This window comes from Ctenocephalides felis, unplaced genomic scaffold, assembly GCF_003426905.1.
Source record: "Ctenocephalides felis isolate EL2017-DRISC unplaced genomic scaffold, ASM342690v1 CF-g0.4_SCAFFOLD_03572, whole genome shotgun sequence".
NCBI classification, from domain to species: domain Eukaryota; kingdom Metazoa; phylum Arthropoda; class Insecta; order Siphonaptera; family Pulicidae; genus Ctenocephalides; species Ctenocephalides felis.
The window spans coordinates 20,920,261-20,940,756 of NW_020539726.1; the positions used below are offsets into that span (position 1 = coordinate 20,920,261).

At 31.7% G+C, this 20,496-nt stretch overlaps 1 protein-coding gene across 1 annotated transcript in view; it reads right to left on the reverse strand.

Moving 5' to 3' along the window:
* LOC113387656 (MOXD1 homolog 2-like) overlaps nucleotides 1-20,496 on the reverse strand; it is a 300,484-nt gene that overhangs the window by 41,798 nt on the left and 238,190 nt on the right. The window contains exon 3 of the mRNA XM_026625014.1: nucleotides 19,601-19,882. Coding sequence (XP_026480799.1) covers nucleotides 19,601-19,882 — 282 coding nt within the window. The remainder of the gene's footprint in view (nucleotides 1-19,600; nucleotides 19,883-20,496) is intronic.

A 20,496-nucleotide genomic window follows, 5' to 3' on the forward strand; every position in this document is an offset into this window, starting at 1 on the left:
AATTTACTTATATTTTCTATGCAAGAGATTTTCAAATTTGTCCATTTCCAATAGATTTATAATACATTGTTATAGCCTCATATTTTTTAAAACGGAAGCAGAACAAGTGAGCATATTGTTTTCATGAAAATATAATATATTTGTAATTAGAGATGAACTCATCTCATGGATATTCTTTTGTCACTATCATCATTATTATTACGTGCAGATATATACAATGAACTATTATATTACATCGTATGACCAAAGCATAATTTTCTTTAAATTATAGGAAAGTTAAGATGATCAAGAATCGCTTATTAATGCAATAAATCGGTAATCATCTAAAAAATTCAAGATTAACATAATTATCTTCTTAACATCGAAAGAAAATCCCGGAACTTTCTATTCCCAACATTAATTGCAGCAGAACGGCGAATTCCTACATTGTACGAGAACCGACAACTAGTTTTTCATTTGTTGTTTTATAAGTTTGCTCTTGCTGCTTTTTTCTAATCACCATCGGTCTTTTCTATTTTCCTCTTGCACCACCTGAATTGACGCAACTATACGTGCAGAAGGTGTTATTCACTTAATCGGAGAGCTTATATAAAATTTCTAAAATTTCTCGTAAAGTTCATCAGCATAATAAAAACTTGAATAATGAAAAGTTGTGCATGGCACTGCGCCTTAAGGCAAATTGCTGGTACTTCTATTCTCGCAAGTAAACATTATGGTAATAAAAATAATCAATAATTATCTTCTGCAAAAAAACGTTGGAACATGAAATTATATTTCATATATTAATATTTATTTGAGATGAAAACTACCTGCTGCAATCAAAATTCAGAGATTTCAATTAATCAATTTACCAAGTAAATGTAGAATATCTGTTCCATTTATGTTTGAAATTGACAGCTACAAATGCTAATACGTTGCTATTTAAACTTTAAGCGAGTATCTAAGATAGTCGTTAGACAATTCATGAATCGACAATAACAATTGAAGTTTTATCTTCCCATAAATCAATTTACTGATGATTTCCAGCCATGTGTCTATTTGAAAAATCGAATCCTGGCATCGATCCGAACCGTTGGTGTATTTTGGCTGCGCTCATCGACATTCCTCCGCCGTTATAACTCACAGTCAGCAAGGCGGCGTCTTTGTAGCACGTCAACGGGATAGAAAAATAAAGGGAAAAAATCACCACACGAGGAGAACTTGAAGCAAATAGTGTAAAAAGAATAATGAAACATTGCTTTTCACGTGAAACCCCACGTAGCCAGTATTTCCACAAAGTAACGTCACAAACACCTACCGTAGATGGCAATGAGGTAAAGGCAGTAGTAAGAGTGGACAGGTAAAGAATTCTACGGAGATGCTCATGGTATGAAAATCTAAATATCTAATGTCTAAAAATTACTAAGTTTATAAGATCTAATGACGTGATTTCATAAGGACTGTTTGTCCCACCGCTGCCACCATGTTATGCTGGAATATACTAGAAGGACTCACCGATGATGCTCACAATATGTAAGTTCTTTCTGCAGCTAGCAATATAAAGTCTGTACAGTATAAATAGACAAAAGTCTTTGATGTATTTATTCCTTTCATTATATCTTGTACACTTAGTATAATTAACTGAACGACGAATCTGATTAACTGTCAACTATCGACTGAACGATAAGACGACAGATGACTGACTAAAGACTAAATTGAAGACTATATTATAAGAATAACTGACGACTGACTAATGCTGTTATTACGTCCTTGCAGCATTATATACTCGCCCCGTTAGGGTAACTTTACATTCCTAGATAACATTTTTATGAGCTTGTTCAATGTCATTGTAGAGTGCAATACAATAGATGACTCAATTGTGCTATGCGCATTTTGGGCTTAAAAGAAAATTTCAACAACACATGCAAGGATATCTTGAGGATACAATTGAGTATACCCCTAACAAAACATAAAAAACATCCTCGAAATAAACCTTTGAAGGCACGATGCACGTTTGAACTGATTATTGCGACAAAACTAGGGCAATCAACATCTGACAGGATTGAAACTATATCTTTCATCAAGTTATACTACAGTCAATATTTAAATAAGGCCACTGCGTCATTTTGTTCATTTATACGAAATTTTCCGTTTTTCCTCTCTTGCTAAATTAGTAAACTTTTAACTCTTTGTTTCATATTATCTCGTTTGACATTTAAACTGTGTCTTCTTATTACTGCTCAGATCTCGGTATGATGATATATTCTCCAGATGGGTAATATTGATGGATTAATATTCCTTCTACCTCCATCATCCCTTTTCCGGAACCCCATGTGGATTTTCGCAGTCTGTTCTGAATTTACGATCCTAGTTTAATTTCCTGTACTCAAAACCGCGTCGCATCTTTCGCGGAGGAGTTTAGATATAACACACATTTCCAGCCCTCAGGCAATGAATAACAGCTCGCATTAATCTACTTCAGAATTATGTTGTCGAAGAGAACAGACCTAATACCGAGGCTTTGGATTGATTTTCCTATGCTTTGTTTCCAGAATATTCTATAGAGATTGATTGTTGCCTTGGATAAATGAGTCGCTCGGATTTATTGATGATATTGTCTGATATAGCTAGATTTGATTCCGGATGATTCTTATGATGAAATATTTGATGACTAAGATATTTACTAACATCATTCTTTTTTGTAAACCAGTCGGAGAATTTAAGTTCATAAAATTGTACATAAGGTGTTTTAAGTCATAATTGAGGTGCAACGTAAGTATCTATAATACAATGTAGAGTTCTCGAAATTATATTGAATTGTGATTTCTCATATTATTTTCACGAAAAGCAATTCAAAGTTTGGCTTCGGAGCCTTAAAGAGCACTTGATTCAAGCGCAGCCGGTTGATTTGAACCGCAGTGCTCTGCGAGTACAGGCGCTACATTTGGAATTAGATTGATCGGACTTTTTACGAAGCAATCCACTAGTAATGAGATCGTGCCCGAAAAGATAAATGAAATACTTGGGCCAGGCTTTCCCGAAATGCCAAGAATAGTTAATAGGCGGTGCAATTACACCGAGTTTCACACATGGCCGCAGAAAAGGACCCCGAGGAAATCGAGCAAATAAAAAAAATGGGCTTGATGAAATTAATTTGTGGTTGGCACTGAGATTTATCAATATAACGAATTTTAGAAAATTTATTATGTTTATCATCATTTTTCCCACTTAAATGTATACTAGAATCGTTCAAAAAGCATTAAAATTTTCGTAAAATCTGAACTGAAAAATTTATTGAATCAACGCCTCAGATAGTACTATATGAATAAATAAATCATAATTGTGATATATAACCTTACAAATTTAAATCTCACTCTCAAGCTCTAGTAATAAAAAAATATTCCATGGAAAATTTGAATGAGTTGTCAAAACATGCTTTTCACAATTATGTGCTTTTTGTGCAATATACCATCAAAAATTTTATAATATGAAAGGTCAGAGTTGATTGTAAACACTTCAGCAATTTCATGAATTATTGAAGGTATCATAAAAAAGCTTTTATTTTGATGAATATTAGTATGAATTCTCATGTAAATATGTCATTTATAACTGTGTATTTGAAATACTCAAGTGTTTGTATAATCTACAGTTGAAATCGTCTTATCCATTAAAAAGTGGTTAAATGTGGATTAAAAAACACTTTTACCAATATAAGTATTCAGTTGAAATATTTCGTATAGTATATCGTGAATATTTATAACGCAATTATAAAATAATTATAGAGACAGAAAAACAATGAAATAATTACTGAATAAAACAGTTTTAAAATATGAAAAATTCCATTTACAAATTTATACATCGCGATTTGTTAAACATGGAAATAATACCTTTATTGTGATATATTAATGAATCGATCTATTAAATTATTATTTTTGTTTTGCTCAATATGAAAATTTACAAATGATCGCATTAGAGGATTATTCTGTTTTAATTTATAATTCAACGAATTCATAATTGTGTTTCACGTTAACGCGTATTTTGAATATTTATGAATCATTTTTGAATAGCATATAACAAATGCAGCTTCACTAATACAATCCTATTCAAATATTTGTTCATATTATTTATTAAATTCTATAATTTGAAAGTCGACGCGAGGTGGAATATACGTCACGGTTTTATCAATTGGTTATAACCAATATTGCATTCATATATATTTATATGGTATAGGATATTTTATTAGAGTATTATTAATTGATTTTTATATTTAAAAAATGTGTTATGCTGATATACTGCCAATCGGTTGTGTTACATTCAATAGCCACACGTCCAACAATGAATAAATTATTAGGTCCAATAATTTACTGATGCTTGCTTATCAAACATTTATTTCTACCTATAACAATCTATCAATTACGAAAGATTGAGAACTACGACATAAAAGTTCACGTACATGACATTAAGTCCGGCAGGATTTAGTGTCAGTAACTTCGTTATATGTGTTGTACTGCCGTTTCGTGCCAGATTAGAACGTAAAATCGTTTAATGTCCCAACACTGGATTTTACCATTCGGAGACTATAATTCATTTGCTCAAATGGACATTAATATTTTATATACGATTATCTAAAGTGTTGCTCTTGAATTAAGGGTATCGCTGAAAATTTCTTTGGCCGGAGAGAGGTAATTTATGGTATCGCCGGTCGAGGAAACTACTAGGAAAGATAAATGATAGATTTGCTGAATTAGTAGTTTTTATCGGTGAAATTGTATAATATAATTATTACAGTTTAGGCTATCTAAAATGTGCAATAGGAGTAATCCGTAGATAATCAAAGCCACCAATTATGGTAAGCCGCGTCGGGGTCACCAATTATAGAGTTCAAAAAATATCAAAAAATTAAGTAATTTTTCGATAAGATTATTATATACCAATTACTGATATCTATTTAAGCTATATAACACAAAATATAAAATAAACTTCGCGCCAGTTTTTATAATATTATAATATCAGTAAAAGCCGTAATATAATAAACTTGAGGAATCACTTTATTTAATTGCGTTGTAAGATGCTATAAAATGAACTTTTATATAGAACTCGGAATCAAGCACAAGAAGTGCGTTTATGTTTGTTGCCGGTCGATCTTTTGTTTCGTTTAATTAAGCGCATAAGTAAGTTTTCATTGCTGAAGACTTAATTTCCCACAAATGTTTAAAATGAGAAATGTAATAACCTCCCTTTTTTACTCTAAAGCCGCATTGGGAAATCTTCAATAAACAGGGAGATGGGAAGAAAAAAAAAATATTTTGAAAAAGAATAAAATCAGAAAAAAAACTCAACTACCTATATATCTAGACAGATTACGCTAAATAGACTGAAGGCATAACATTTTTAGTTTTTAAAATAATCTTTGTCAAAAAAAATCAAAGATTAATTTTTTTTTAGATGCGAGGTATTATAGATCTCTCTTACTTCTTGTAATAAAAAGTGAAAGCAATATATGGTCACATCACATACAGAAATATATAAACTAACTAGAAAGATGATGGTCAACCACTGGGTCTTCTTCTAAGTTAGGGAATTTCCACCACAAAATCTCTTATTCTCAAATAGAATATGCTGGCTAGTTGGCGGTCAAATATAAAAAATATTTCAATAACAAACTTTTTTCATCCAACTCATCTTGAGTAGGTACCTCTCATCTTCCCATCTAATTCTTCCTACATAGTTCCCATCTCCTCGCTTTAATTTACTCATAAATTTTCACATAAATTTCCATATCTTGTTACTTATGTATATGTCATCACAATAACAAAAGGGATGTGTAATTAAAACACATTTTATTACGGCCTCATTGAAGTCTTTTTATAATGTCGCCTGTGAATAAAATTACCACCACATTGAGATCTGATAACAGACTGGTGGGCGGAAATAAATTTCGGTGATAAGTTTGTTGCGATGATTTAATTCTGGCGATTTATCATTTGAAATTATGCTTAAGTACCTAAGAGACTTGAGGATTTTTCTGTATGCTATTAAGGGACTGGTCGTAAAATAAGGAGAATTTCAAATGCAGATAAGGAATGTTATTAGGAAAAATCTTAAAAAAATGATTGCTTAACCAAAGCGATATTGTTTAGAATACCAATGAACAAATTTACAAATATTTTTGTCTAATGCACTAATGATTTTCAAATAGCATATAAGTAATATGGATGAGGAAGAAAATATAATAAAACCAGAAGCCTATTGATAAAGCAGGTTAAAAAATCTTTTACATAAACTGACCGGAATTAAATGGCGTAATATGCAAACAAATCGCAAAAACAGCTTTTGCTCTCCTATCCATTCATCCACAACATTGCGATAGTTGCATACTTACATTGTGTACACATCCGAGATTAAATCGACCGCAAAGAACCGACACCGCCAACCAACCAGTCTATTCTAGACTTTTTACAATGTACAAGTCTTTGAAATCAAAGTCTCGTCTCCCGCAAACAGATGCCGAGATACAAAGTCAGTACAGAATCCATCAACTCAGGACTCGGGATAGTAATAGTTTCTTGACAACAAACATTCAATTTGCTATTAATATTGAATACAAAAAATTGTTAAGAACAAGGCATCGAAATCAAAAATTACTGATCATACAATTATCATCAATATTGTCAAATTATTTATTAAAGACTAACTAGTGCTTAAGACCAAAGTGTTGTTTCATAATGACTTTGGACTTCCATAATGAACTTTCTGCAAATTGCAATATTTATGGGCCGGTTATGGTAAGGCTATGTTACGTTCCAGTTTTCATACTAAGTACTAAGTATTAATTTTGTGAAAAAAATCCCTCAACCTGCTACATTGGCTTTAATAATTCTAGTACATATAAATCGAATTTACGTTTATTTTATACAGTGATCACGTACAGACAGCAAGTCAAATTGGATTCCTATTTAATACACGATACACCAAAAAGTAATACCAGCACGCGCGTCCGCACCGAGAGAGTTAGTAAACTAACTATCTATATTCATTTATATTTGGCATGGATGCGAAATTGCATATATGAAAACTATTTCAAGCGAATAGGATATTCGCGGACTATTCAAATGAGCAATTGAAAGGAATGATAATATTGTGGTGTAGGGAATTAAATAACTTATCTGAAATGAAATGTTTATAGAAGCAAAAGACGAGATCAAAACATTGGTCTCTCCGGAATGTATACACATGTGCTTTTTGGTTTGAATATTTTGCATTGCGACAGAAATTTTATTCATTGCTGAAAATCCGAATGGATTTAGATGTTTGGTCGTACAATGTTAGCAAAGCTGCAAATGAAGGGATAAAATCATAAGGCAGCAATTGTTAATTAATTGGATTAAAATATTATTAAAGTGTGTGTACATGGTAATTTGGACGCATATCCTATATTTTAAAAATTTCGAAAATGATGCTGTTATAGTAATGATGATCTTCACCAGAAAAGTACTTACAAGGGTAACCTTTGGTTTATTCTTCTCGGATTCTCATGAAACTTTGCACGGTGATGAAGTTCATAAAGTTGAGTCAAATCGAACAATTTAAAATATTATAGTCCTTTGAGAAATGGCATCATATCAATATGTTTTATTAGCTCAGTAGGTTTTTGCGACTTACTTTTACTTTTTACGCCCGAATTTAGTTCAAAATTGTTATCAATTCAAAGTCGGAAATATGTCAATTTTTTGAAATGTCTATTTTTTCATTCAGGGAAGAATAGTATGAGAGATTTCTTATTGTCATTACCATTTCGCATCGCAGTGCTCTCTAATTTTCCTATTTCCAATTGGAAGTTCACTTGTTCTTCAGTTTCGTTATTGCCGCGTTTACATGGACTGCTAGACACCTCATATAATTTTCATTTTATAAAGTGTCAAGAGACAGAAGGGGACTGTGACATCACTTTCAAGTGAAAATTGATATCATTACCGCATGATATCAGGTTATCCAGAGCAGGGTTTTATGCCAAGGAACACCCAAAATACAGATATATTGAAATAATAAATGTTATTTGAGTTAAATGTTGCAATCATATAAAGTTGTGTATTTTATCACTTATCTAAAATGTAGTACCATGCACTTTGATCATATTATTTCAGTAATTATAGCACCTACTTCCAGAGATTATAATATATCTTGTTAATATTATTAAATCGTAACAAAGTTCGGAATAAGCTCAAACTAATTTCAAAACTTTCTATATCACTATAGTTTTTCCCTGCTATCGGTTTATTAGCTTTAATAATTACTTTCGAATACTTGAGCTGTGAGATGCGGCCGAGTTGTAAACACACGTATCCGTGGCAAGTAAAGTTTGCTTCGCATTAATGCCCGGTTGCCTAATGACTCGTGATACTGGGGTAGTCCGAGGGAAAAACGGTCGATCCTCTCCAACTTTAACTTTAAACTAGTCCTCTGTGATGGAACTTCGACCGCGGTCCATTACAGACGGCTTACCGCTGCTTTGGACGTGATCGCCTCAATACTTTGGCTTTTCTGTCTTTCGGCCATCTAAATACGAAGTAGAGGTGAAAGAATTGAATATTTTGAAATGTCAACTTTCCTGGGAATTAATTCTATACATTTGAATATACTTGTATACAGTTGCGTCAGAACGGCATTACATAGAACTAGACTGCATTTTACTAATGGACCGATTATCCGCACAACAGACCAATGTTATGACAAGGCTATGTTCTGAAGAACTTTCCATACTAAATATAACAAAGCCTTACCATAACCGGCCCATAAATATGCAATTTGCAAAAAGTTCATTATGGAAGTTATACAATAAAATTCTAATCAATAACTGATCTAGTGGCGCATGACATCGTGTCTTAAGGCAAATTGCTGAAACTTTCCTTACCGTGATCAACGAAAATTGATAAATAATTACAATTGTTTCAAATAAATTTATTATAAATATTGTGACTTTGAAGATAACTATTTCATATTTCATGCATTGGAAGACCTTATCTCACATGTCTAAAAATTACATAAACTAGATTGCAAAGTTAATATTTTACTAGGTACAAATACCTATCAATATTATATTTCTTTTACTTTGGATGAAATATGGTGTGCAAGCTTTAGCAATTTTATGTATCAACCAGAAAACCATTCGTCATTCATTACCGCTGAAAATGATGCGAAAGTTTGACTTCGTACCGGTTACGGCTTCGGTTTTTGCGGCTACAGCATTCGCTACAAATTTGCTGCTCGTTTGGAATGGTCTGTCCTGCTATGTAGCTTTAATATGAACGTTTGTATAAAATGAAGATATAACAGAAAATGAATACAAGGTTTCATATCAAATAAACTTAAAATACTGGTATCAGAATGTTAATTTTCTGTCACCACAAATGATATAATCACTACTCAAAGACCAAGTACATCAATCAATTTTGATATTAAACTTTTGAATAATATTTGGAAATATTAAATAAAACAAAATAATTTAATCTATATGTAATTCGTCACTCAGTAAGTTAAGAAATACCACATACTACTTTTAAACTTCGCTCACAAGGAAAACCTCGAATTTTGAAAGAGAACCTCAAGACTTCAATTAATTTTTATAATTAAACCACTTTTCAGAGGCACATAATATTTTTAAATGTCATACTTAACTAACGACCTTATCACCATGCAAAGTTTCATCAAAATCCCAGAAGAGTAAACCAAAGGTTCTCCTTGTCAGTAAAATAGTTCTTTACTCCTACAATCTTCCTATAGTTTTTTCATCGACAATGCAGTGAATCTGACTGAATCAGATTCGAATCACGTGTAATAGGTGTGAAAATAAACTCTCAAGTGGCAAACCCTAGTGCACACAACAAATTCCAGGCATCTTGAGACATTCAGGGGGGCTTACGTGTTTCAACCAGGGTTTTCGGTTGCGGACGCCCTGCTGAGAAAATAGGGATACTCCCAAGGCGTTAAGGTGAGATGGTACGGGCGAATTAAGGTGCCCATGGATATGTAAGTAATAGATACTACAATAAGAGAAGATATGATCTGAGAATAAATGTTACAATAATAAAAATATACTTGATATTTTTTATATTTATTATTATAGCTGAACATAATAAACTAGTGTGTGAGTGTTTATTTCCGCAAATAGTTCCGTGATAATGAGTGAACCAATACAAACCAATACAAGTTACAAATGCCTATATTAATGTTGTTGGTAAACATATTTACGTCTGAAATGATACTTGATGGACTTTTAGCATAAAGCTATGCATATGTGCAAATGTATCTAGCATAAAAATAATACAAAAGGCAAAACTAACAAGGACTACCTCAGATTAATTACTTTAGGATTTTAATGAAACTTTGCATGGTGATATAAATGATAGTCAAAACAAACACCTTAAAATATTATAGGCCAATGAGAGGTGGTTTCATCCAAATCCCTGTTTTGATAGAATAGTTAACCTGAGGTAGCCCTTATAAAAACTGTAGTAAATGACCAATCGTATGAGAAGAACAAAAATAATCAAAAACTTCAACAAAAGCACATCTTTATAAAAATTATAATATTATTAATTAACTTCTCAAAGTATTATACGATTTCAAGACAATCATACCTTATTTCATATCAAATTTAAAAAAATATTGGAACTTTACATTATACCAAAGACTAAGCTCCCAACACAAAACAAAAAAGAAAGTATTCATTTTCGAACAATAAGTGCAATTCCCTAAAAATATAAATCTCGGATTAAAACAAAAGATTAAGTTTCCTCCTTGCAAGATTACAAGGTTTCGTACTTTACTTATAAATCGCTTGTTGGTTTTGCATTTAAAGCCATAAACATCAATGATATCTTATAATTCGTTCGCGCGGAAGCTCGAAAAAGTTCACTCAGACGCCACCTGTTGTGCTGTGCGAAGCGGAAATAAGTCAAATAAGCGAAAACGCGTGCCTCTGCCTCTGACAATCGGGAAAGCAAGAGACCGCAGTAAACTCACAAGAAACATATAACATCAATAGTTGAGTGCCTTTGTAGTGCCAACTTTAATACTGACAATAAAAACTTTTCGCAAACTCTCGACTTCGAAAATAAGCGATTGCGTTATGAAAATAGAACTGGGGTAAGTGTTTTTGTAATATCTAGTAGTTTCACTTGAAATAATCTATTAAACAAAGTGATATTGAGAACTTTAAGTATATTGTAAGATAAAGACTTTTGTGCAGTTTTGTTTACTATTATCTTATCCATTAAATATTTATTAACAAGAGGACGTTCTTTAATCCTTTCGGACTAAAAACAAGCAACTGTTATAGCAATGGAATTGCTAAGTTTAGCTTTCAGTAAATTACAAGATAAATGACTTATGTGCAGATTTATTTACTATTTGCCAAATCAAGTTAAATAAAATATTCAGTATATTGTAAGAAGAACACATTTACCCAGATAAGAAGAGCTCCAATGAGATCTTCTCAGTTTAACAATTAACAGGATAATATTATATTATAACTAACCTAAGTCTAAGTCTGAAGGCCATTGTCGTTTCAATCTCCTTATACCAAAAGGTTGAGTAATGTCAACTATTTTGTTGGGTTCAAATGAGAGTCCAGTTTGCGTTTGTATTTTTCCTTGAATTCTTTGAACGTTAATTGCACCGTTTTCATGTTGAGGTCGCTGTGAATGGTTTCATTTGTTATTTACCATGGAGAATTAAGAATTGTACGTAAATTTTTTGACTGAGTTCTCTGCATTATAGCTATATTTGATTTGTAAGCACATCCCCAGAGCTCAATTCCGTAGATCCAGATTGGTTTAATGATTGATTTATATAGCAGCAACTTATTTTCAACAGAGAGCTTAGACTTTTTACGCAGTGGCCAATCAAATTATTTCATTTAGATCATTATTTGCTGATTTTTTGTTTTTATGTGGCTTTTCACTTAAAGTTGTGTTTCTCGGAATCGTCTAAACTTCAAACCTAATAATTGCTTTAAACAGATATCTCTTTTGGTCATTCAATTGTATAAACAAGTGTCAAAATATTTTATCGACTCGTCATTAAACTAAATATTAATTATTTATTTGTTTCCAACGGGCTTCATATCGTGTTTCAATAGAATCGGGCTAATAGATAAGGATGTTTGTTTCTTCTTATGTAAAAATGTACCGGTTTTTTAGTTACAGGAGCGCCTAAATACTCATACTAAACAAAATAAGGCCTTATCACTGGGTAATTTTTATTATTGTTCTAACTTTATACATATTAATCATAATAGTTACTAAATATTTGTGTTATTCTAGAATGCAAAAAATAGATATTTTAAAAGCCATATTTTTAAGTTAGATATATAATTTATGTATTGAAAAGCTTGTATGTATCCCTACAAACATACAAAAATATCAATATTTTAAAAGAATATAAAATTCGTTTATAATAGTTTTAAAATATACTTAGCGAGCAAAATTCTCTTTGAATAAAAACTATGCACTCTCCAGGTACAATTTGAACTGATGAGCTAATAAGATTTTATTTCTAATTGCTCATTTAAAATAATATTGATAATAATAATATTTTAATCTCCGTTTCTTAACCAGTTACACTAACATATAAATTTTATCATATTTAGCAACAACATATGAATTATTGGTACATTAACGATTACGATTTACTCTCATTTTCGCTTACAGTAACCGGAAGCATTACATACATTATAAAAGTCTGACCCGTTGCCGCTAGTCATAGTAATTAATAATCAAACCTCGGCTACGGTGAATGTATTTATAAGCATAACCATGACAAGATAATTGTTACCCACTGTAGCCATTACTGTCCAGATCAGGTGTCGACAACCCACTACATATTAACGGACATTAATCAATTTCATAAGGGAATTGAAATATTAAGTAATTAATAGTTTCACAAAATTAACGGCATCAATAGCAACGCCGGTTGAGCCAGTTGGCGGAAGGAAAACATCACTCTTGAGTACTAACAAGAAGAACCTCGGGCTTACTCTTTTGGGATTTTGATGAAACTTTGCATGTTGATAGAGTTGATAGTGAAACTGATTACTTCAAAATATTATAGGCCTAGGAGAAGCGGTTTAATTATAAAAATTCATTAAAGTTTTGAAAAATAGACCGCACGCAAAAAAATGTACTTGTACAGCGTGTCGTATCAATATCAATGAAGCTGAGGTCACTGGAATTTTTAGGATTATTATAACTGTAAATTGTTGAATGATTGTAATTTTTACAATTGTAAGTTATTGTTATATCAGCACACAATTCCTAATTAATTACAATACACTAAACAAATTATTCTTGCTCAAATGTCTATATAATTTTTATAGCTACAAGTGACTAGCTTTACTATCAATAAATGTATACAGAATTGTAAGCCAATAGTCGTTATCAGCATTTTAATAGACTGTCGATATTGTATTGTTCTTGTGTTCTATCGTGAGATGGGCATTATGATGGAAAATTAGCATTGGTAGTATTACATTATTGGTAACATAACTTGCTGAGTTTAAAGCCCATTAATTACAGTAGTTAATTGATTATAGATCCTATCAAAATATTTTACAGAATATCACCAATATTTAGAATTGTAGTATGCTATATTATTATAGTAAAACATATTTCAGCAATACTTTTAACATGTGCGTATCCAAAAATAAATGATTATTTAAAGCCCTATTTACTGACATTTTAATCATTTTTTAACACATTTTACTCGCCTTGATTTTTATAATTTTTGGTTCTTTATATCCTATACTAATACCTTATTTTTAAGCCTCTTATTATTCAGATCTATATAAATTTCATTTCATATTATCTTAAATCGCATATTATTGTGAAGTGCACTTCAATTATAAATAAAGGAGATGTCAAGCAATATCATACAACAATTATTAATGTCGTACATATTAGCTTAAAATTGTCTCTCTCTCTTAACATCAGATGAATAAATCTCATTTATCCAGCACATTTAAATTTAAACCATATACTAAAAATCTACATCGATTTTTTTATCGTTTCAATGTGTTATCTTTAATTAGAATCAATCTCAAAAGAGCTCAAGTATTTAATACAAAATATATTATTCCCTACGATTTCTTTTGATGTCAAAGTAACATCATTTAAAAGGACAAAGAAGGGAATGTTTGAATTGAAAATCGAGCTTAAATACAAGCGTTTGCTTTGCATATATTACGATCAAAGAGTACCAAGTTTTTTTTAAATAATTTCAAGTGGGGATGTACAATTTTAGTTCGATGTAATCCGTTTTAAGAGCACACATGAACGCCAACGGGACTGAAAGCAATTGCCAATAACATCATCACAATTACTGTGCATATCAGCGAATGAAATCAAAGTCTAATAAAACAAATAGACTTGAAAAACTAATTTCAAACGTTGTAATAGCCTTTCAACATGTGCACATGTTCTCAACATTGAGAGGATAAATAATAATGCGAGAAAATAAGAACTATTACTATACCACTTGTAGAAAATTTGTTTATTTTAGGATTTCTTGTACATTTTACATATAACTTAAAAAGTGAACTTAAATACGACTCCATTGATAACTAAAGCACTACTAAGCTCATTCTTTAAAGAAAACTAAACTGCGACTGGCTCATGTTGGTCTGAAGAAAACTAAATGAGGACTGCTTAAGACTGCGTCATTGCAAGCCTTTTTATCAGCTCTCCTTAATGTGACTTTGCAATCCTAAATAACATTATTTTACTTCTTGTTCAATGTCATTGTATTTGCATTATCACCACATTATGTATAATATTAAGCAGGCGGAAGAAAAAGTTTTTGTTTTAGCCATAAAATCAGATTTCTCGACGTATCAAGTCGCTCTAAATTGTTTGAGCTCAAAATTGTAAGAAGTCTGTGTGTTTATGTATGTGGTTCTTCGATAGAAACTTGCGATGATTCGAGAGACGATCGGCCAAGCCGTTTCTTTACAATTAGATGAGAACTGCAAAATTTCGTCTCGTCTTCACTAAAAAATCCTGAACAAATTAGATTAGATTTTAGCAAAGATCAGCGAGACCGTTTCCTTGCAATCCAATGAGTTTAGGTTGAAAAATACTTTAAAATGTTTTAGATTGCCTCTGCATATGTACTTTACATACATCAGTACATAAATCTTCATTTGTGTGGGTGAATCATATTAGCCGAGTCATTCGCAATAATCCGATTCGCAAACAAACGGACCTACGGACAAGGGTTGCATGAACCGAATAACGGCCCGATAAAGAAAAAAAATACCCACATATGTATATATACATATATTTCTTTATATACATAGATATTTTTATATATATATACATATTCCAAAATCCTTTACAAGCTTTCGTTCGCCGGGCGCTTTTTCAGCTACAGGATTATATGATTTTCTGCTTAATCCATTATATTTTATATTCGTACATTTCTATAGTATATGGTGAAATGTTTTTGCTTTCGAAAAAAGCTTTGAAATAAACATGTCAAGTATGTTCATGAAGATTTCATTGTTTAATTCGCATCGCAAAAAACGGTTTTTGAAATTGTTTCAGATAAATATGAACACTGATATAATACATATGTATATCAAAAGTATTATGAGTTGGAACACTCTTTTAGCACAAATTTTACAAAAGTATCGAGACTCAGTTTGTTCATCATCAGAGTAATATATTTATAATTAATCATTAAAATATAATAAACTAGGACGTGTTATCCGATGCACGACCTATGACTTAATGATAATAAATACATGTGTGTTGAAATATATCTATAACTCCTGATTAAGTCAATTCCAAACCCTCAATTTCTTAATCCCATAGTTTGAATTGCATTCACCGCCAAACTATGTGTAGAGCACCAGAATCTGTATATAAACTTATCCAGTTTCTAATTTAATATCTTGGTATGTATTGTAATCAGAGTTGCTTAATATTTACCATCGTGCCTTCTATGTTTACAATATGTGCGTTTAGTTCAGAAACTATACTACGGGATTACACAGTAAGCGTAACTTATTGTTGTTGCTCTGTTATTAAACAAGATGGTAAGTCCTTCCTAAAACTACTAATCATGTGGATAAATTTGGCCGAGATGTAGGAATCTATTGTGTTATCTATAAGGAATTGTTAGGTTGTGTTGGTAAGATATTACTTGAATATTGGGTAGTGGATAAATGAATTATATTAATGTTATTGACGTCGTCATTATACTGAGCAATTACTGAATCTGATGCAATCAATCGGGAGTGTTCCACGATTGTCGGCCACGCTCGTTCACTAAGTAACGCCAGAGTCCTCTTCCATCTTTTGACTCTTCATAAAATGGAATACTTATGAGGTCTAGCAGTCCATGTAGTGTAAGGTCTATGTGTCGGTAATAAGTAATGACACAAATTTGGTTCTCATTTTGTATGCAAAATTACTGAATCAAAAAAGTTAAATTTTATATATTTAATTTCCCTTATTTAATTTCGGTTTCCTCTAAAAATAAAATCAACAACCTCGTCCCGTCTATTTAGCCCGACTTCTTTAAAAAAAAATATACAAAATTTATTACCATATAACATCGGCCGATGTTTGCATAGATCCACCCCGTCGATACGCCCGGGGGTAAATATTCGTGTATTTGCCGAGGGTTTCCTCTGCAGTCGTGAATCTGTCTATGTAGGTATTATAAACTTAAACAAGATGTTTCGGCATTAAATTCACCCTACTTGCAGACTTTGTGCCCGCTGGCCTCATTCCTGGTCTTTGAAAGAAGATTCCAAGTGAATTATGGTTATGAAATAGGGTTGAACCAGATTAGTTCCTTCGGGTTATGTCTTTATGTCTTTATGTCTCATTTTAATTGATAAGTTTGGGCGTATGAGATTCAGCCCATTTCTTGCAAGAAGAAAAAAATCTCTATATCTTATTATAACTAAAATTAAATGAATTATATAAGAACAATTGAAAAATGTATTGATATTTAAGTAATTGAAGAAATACGTGAAAAATTACCATAAAAGAATGTAAATATGAACCACTTGGGATAGATGATATTTTCGCCGTAAAATGAATAAGTCATGGTGTTTATAAATTAACAAAAATGCTTGATGATTACTAGACCTTTAATAATAATACGATTACTAATCCAATCCATTCGATTCGAAATTGTAAAATATGCAATTATATTATGTATGCTTAATAATAATCACCAAATAATTAAAATAATAAATCTGAGCAATATATGAGTGACCAAGAGAAAATATTTTTATTATTTATGACTTTGCAATAATGTTTCGGTGGGCAATAAAAATAGTAATTTAAAGACATGATATGCCAAAATTGAAATGAAAGTTATTCTGTTGTAAGTTTATTAGATGGTCAATAAAACAATGTTGTAAATGCTGTTTATTAATCTGTAAAATACTTTCGAAAAACTAATAAGTGTATATTTTGGGTCGTGACTAGCAAATATTTTAGTAATGTTGAAACATATCATAAAATGAGGTATTGATGATTTCTATATATCACAGATCGTATCTGAACAAAATTGAAAAAAATTTTTTTTTAATAATTATTGCTCAATCCCACAATACTAATCTAGCAAATATCAGTATAAAAATGTGAAAATTTTTAGCTGACAATGAATAAAAGTTAAAACTAACAACTCCCGACATCCATCAATTACAAGAGCCATCAGGAAAGTACTAAATCGACTGAAAAATAAATGATTGAATTATACGCGCTGATAACCAGGCCGAAAGTAGAGTTTTCATTTTCATTTCGACACTGACGTATTTGATTATCTTTAATTCATATTACGTAAATCCATTACCAAAGCTCCCATTGACATTTCGCGTTACAATAGCTAAAAACTCAAAAATCATTTTCCAAACAAATTACTGAATTAAGCTTCAATATGACGGGGCGCTGAAACAAAGGGTGGATGTTAAAATTTTCCATTTTATTTAATTAACTGCTCGGGCGAAAAGCCAAAACGAATTATTATGGAATTATGGGAATATCGGGAGTAACCCTCTGGATCTAGATGAGAGTCTAGTGGAAAGAAATCAAAAATTTTATTTAATAAAATTTACATTTTTGAAATTTCAGTAACCACAAATGATCAAACACGCCTTGAACTCAAAATTTAGAATAATACCGTGGAACAATTTACACCTGTCCAAAAATCATTTGGTTCAACTTGTGTCAATCCATAAAACTTTTACTACATTGACTATCGAATGAAGTTTCTAGTCATAGTAAAGTAAATAGCGATCCAAATTATCTAATTACACAAGTTATTTAATTACATGTTCTAAGTGCAAATTAGTACTTCCCACTTTTGCATCAAAGTATTTAATGTTCCTTTGAGTGAGTATCCCACCAGACACTGACTAATAATCTTCACATCAAATCATATCAAAGCTCTGCTAGTCGAATTTTAATCTTTGACATTTTCAATTAACGGCCTAAAGACAGGACGTGCTCTTTTGTAAATCCTATCATGTCATCCTTACGTCATTTCCATATTGGCGAGGACAGCTCCTTCGAAAACTGACGTCTTCGAAAATCCTCTTACAGGAACTTTGGCTATTTTTTCCTTATCTTGGGGGTGAAAGTGCGTAGGTATATGTACATATAACCGAAAGACTTCAAAAATTTTTGGATCGATTCGAGGTAACAAAAACTTTTCATAGAAGGGGAAACATGATAAACTTTCGAGCTGTCGAGGAACAGTGCCATAATTTATAAGAAATTATTTATTGGACAATTATGAAAGCTACCACATTATTTAAAATTTTCAAATTTATGCATGATTGCAATGCAAATATAATTAACTCTTTCTGATTATAAATAAAATAATATAATCAAACATTGTGGATAAACATATTTGAATTGATTAAAGCTTATAGATTTAAAACAATCCTGTGAAAAAAAAATTCACGGCAACGCTTCATTTTCCAATTGCATTTATAATTTTAGCAGCTCAATTTTACAAGGATCTCTTCGAACTTACATCGAACTAACTTTATTAAATAAAATAGTGCTCCCAACATTTTATGAAACTGTTCTTCAAAGTTAAAAGAATTAAGAGAACTAGAGCAAGAATTACACAAGATATAAAATTATTGCTGAGTCGTCGCAAAATAATAAAGTTGCCACCGAGAGAGTTAAAGTTGATATTACTGCAAACTACAGAAACTACTAGAAAATGTCGGTTCGGCTGTAATTCAATGTAATGTCGTTTAAAGAAGTTACCAGTTCGGTAAAAGTGCTCGTGACATCTTAGTAAATGAACGATGTGTGGTGTCAGCGAGATATAGTGGTTTGATAAAGGAAGTTAAAAATTTTATATACTAATAGACCTAAATAATAAATTGAAAGCACTGCTAGTTAAGGACAACTGCTTTCTAATGATCACTGTATTTGTTGTCCTGCAGCTTACCAGATCTTTTACGTGTGATTTGACAGAAATTAGCATGAGACATTTGGAACTATAGCAAAGATTACACTTTTTCTTTTTTTTTTCAATTTTTAAAGGCATCGTCTATGTATCTAATATAAGTATTATTATTATGACTTACCCGAATCATGTGGCTCTTCTTATTAATACTTTCTGGAAGCTTAAAGACTCGACACCAGTACAAAGTGTCTTCGCCTTGTGGAAGCTCTACTTCTGGGTTCCTGAGTTCCCAAACCCTAGAATTCGTCTCTGGTGGTGGTTTGCTTTGATTTACTCTTTGGCCCAGAAATAGAGATCTGGTCCCTCGGACAACCGATGCTCCATAAGGCAAGGAGCCTGGTGCCACTGCACCCGAGACCGGCTCGGAGGCATGGAAAGCCCACATCACACGCATTGTGTCATTCTGAAAAAAAAAAACAGAAAATTAATATACAATGACATTAAGAATTGTTTAGTCAAGTGGTTAAATTTTGTTATATTAGTTAAAAAATGTTCAAATAGATAATATATATTTTTATAACTGATGGTGAGAATAAAAATACTTTTGCACATCTGGTTAGAGCTAGAGAAAATTTAAACGCACACCTGTGCATACGAAAGTCTGATTCTGATTTAAGCGGAACACTAAATCGTCTGAATTTATCTGCGGTGAATAATACAGGAACGTTGAAAGTCCGCCCGTTCGGAGCAACTGTGACACGCGCGCCACTATAAAACATTTTTAAAGGAAAAGCAAGGGTAAAATTTATTAAAATGGAAAAAAAATAATTTTCATTTGATTGAATATGTAATATCGTACCCGGGCCTTAATCTTATTATACAGTTCCAAATTTTATTCATAGCTCATATTAATTAAAAGCACATTTACTAGCCCCGACCACCGGTCTTCCGCGGGCTAGGCGGCAGTATTACTGTAAGCACTAAGCCAAGAGAATAGCAAATGTACAAGCCAATTTTACAATTAATTAACTCTCTTGATTTCTACGGGATTAGTAGACAGAAATAAAACACAACGTG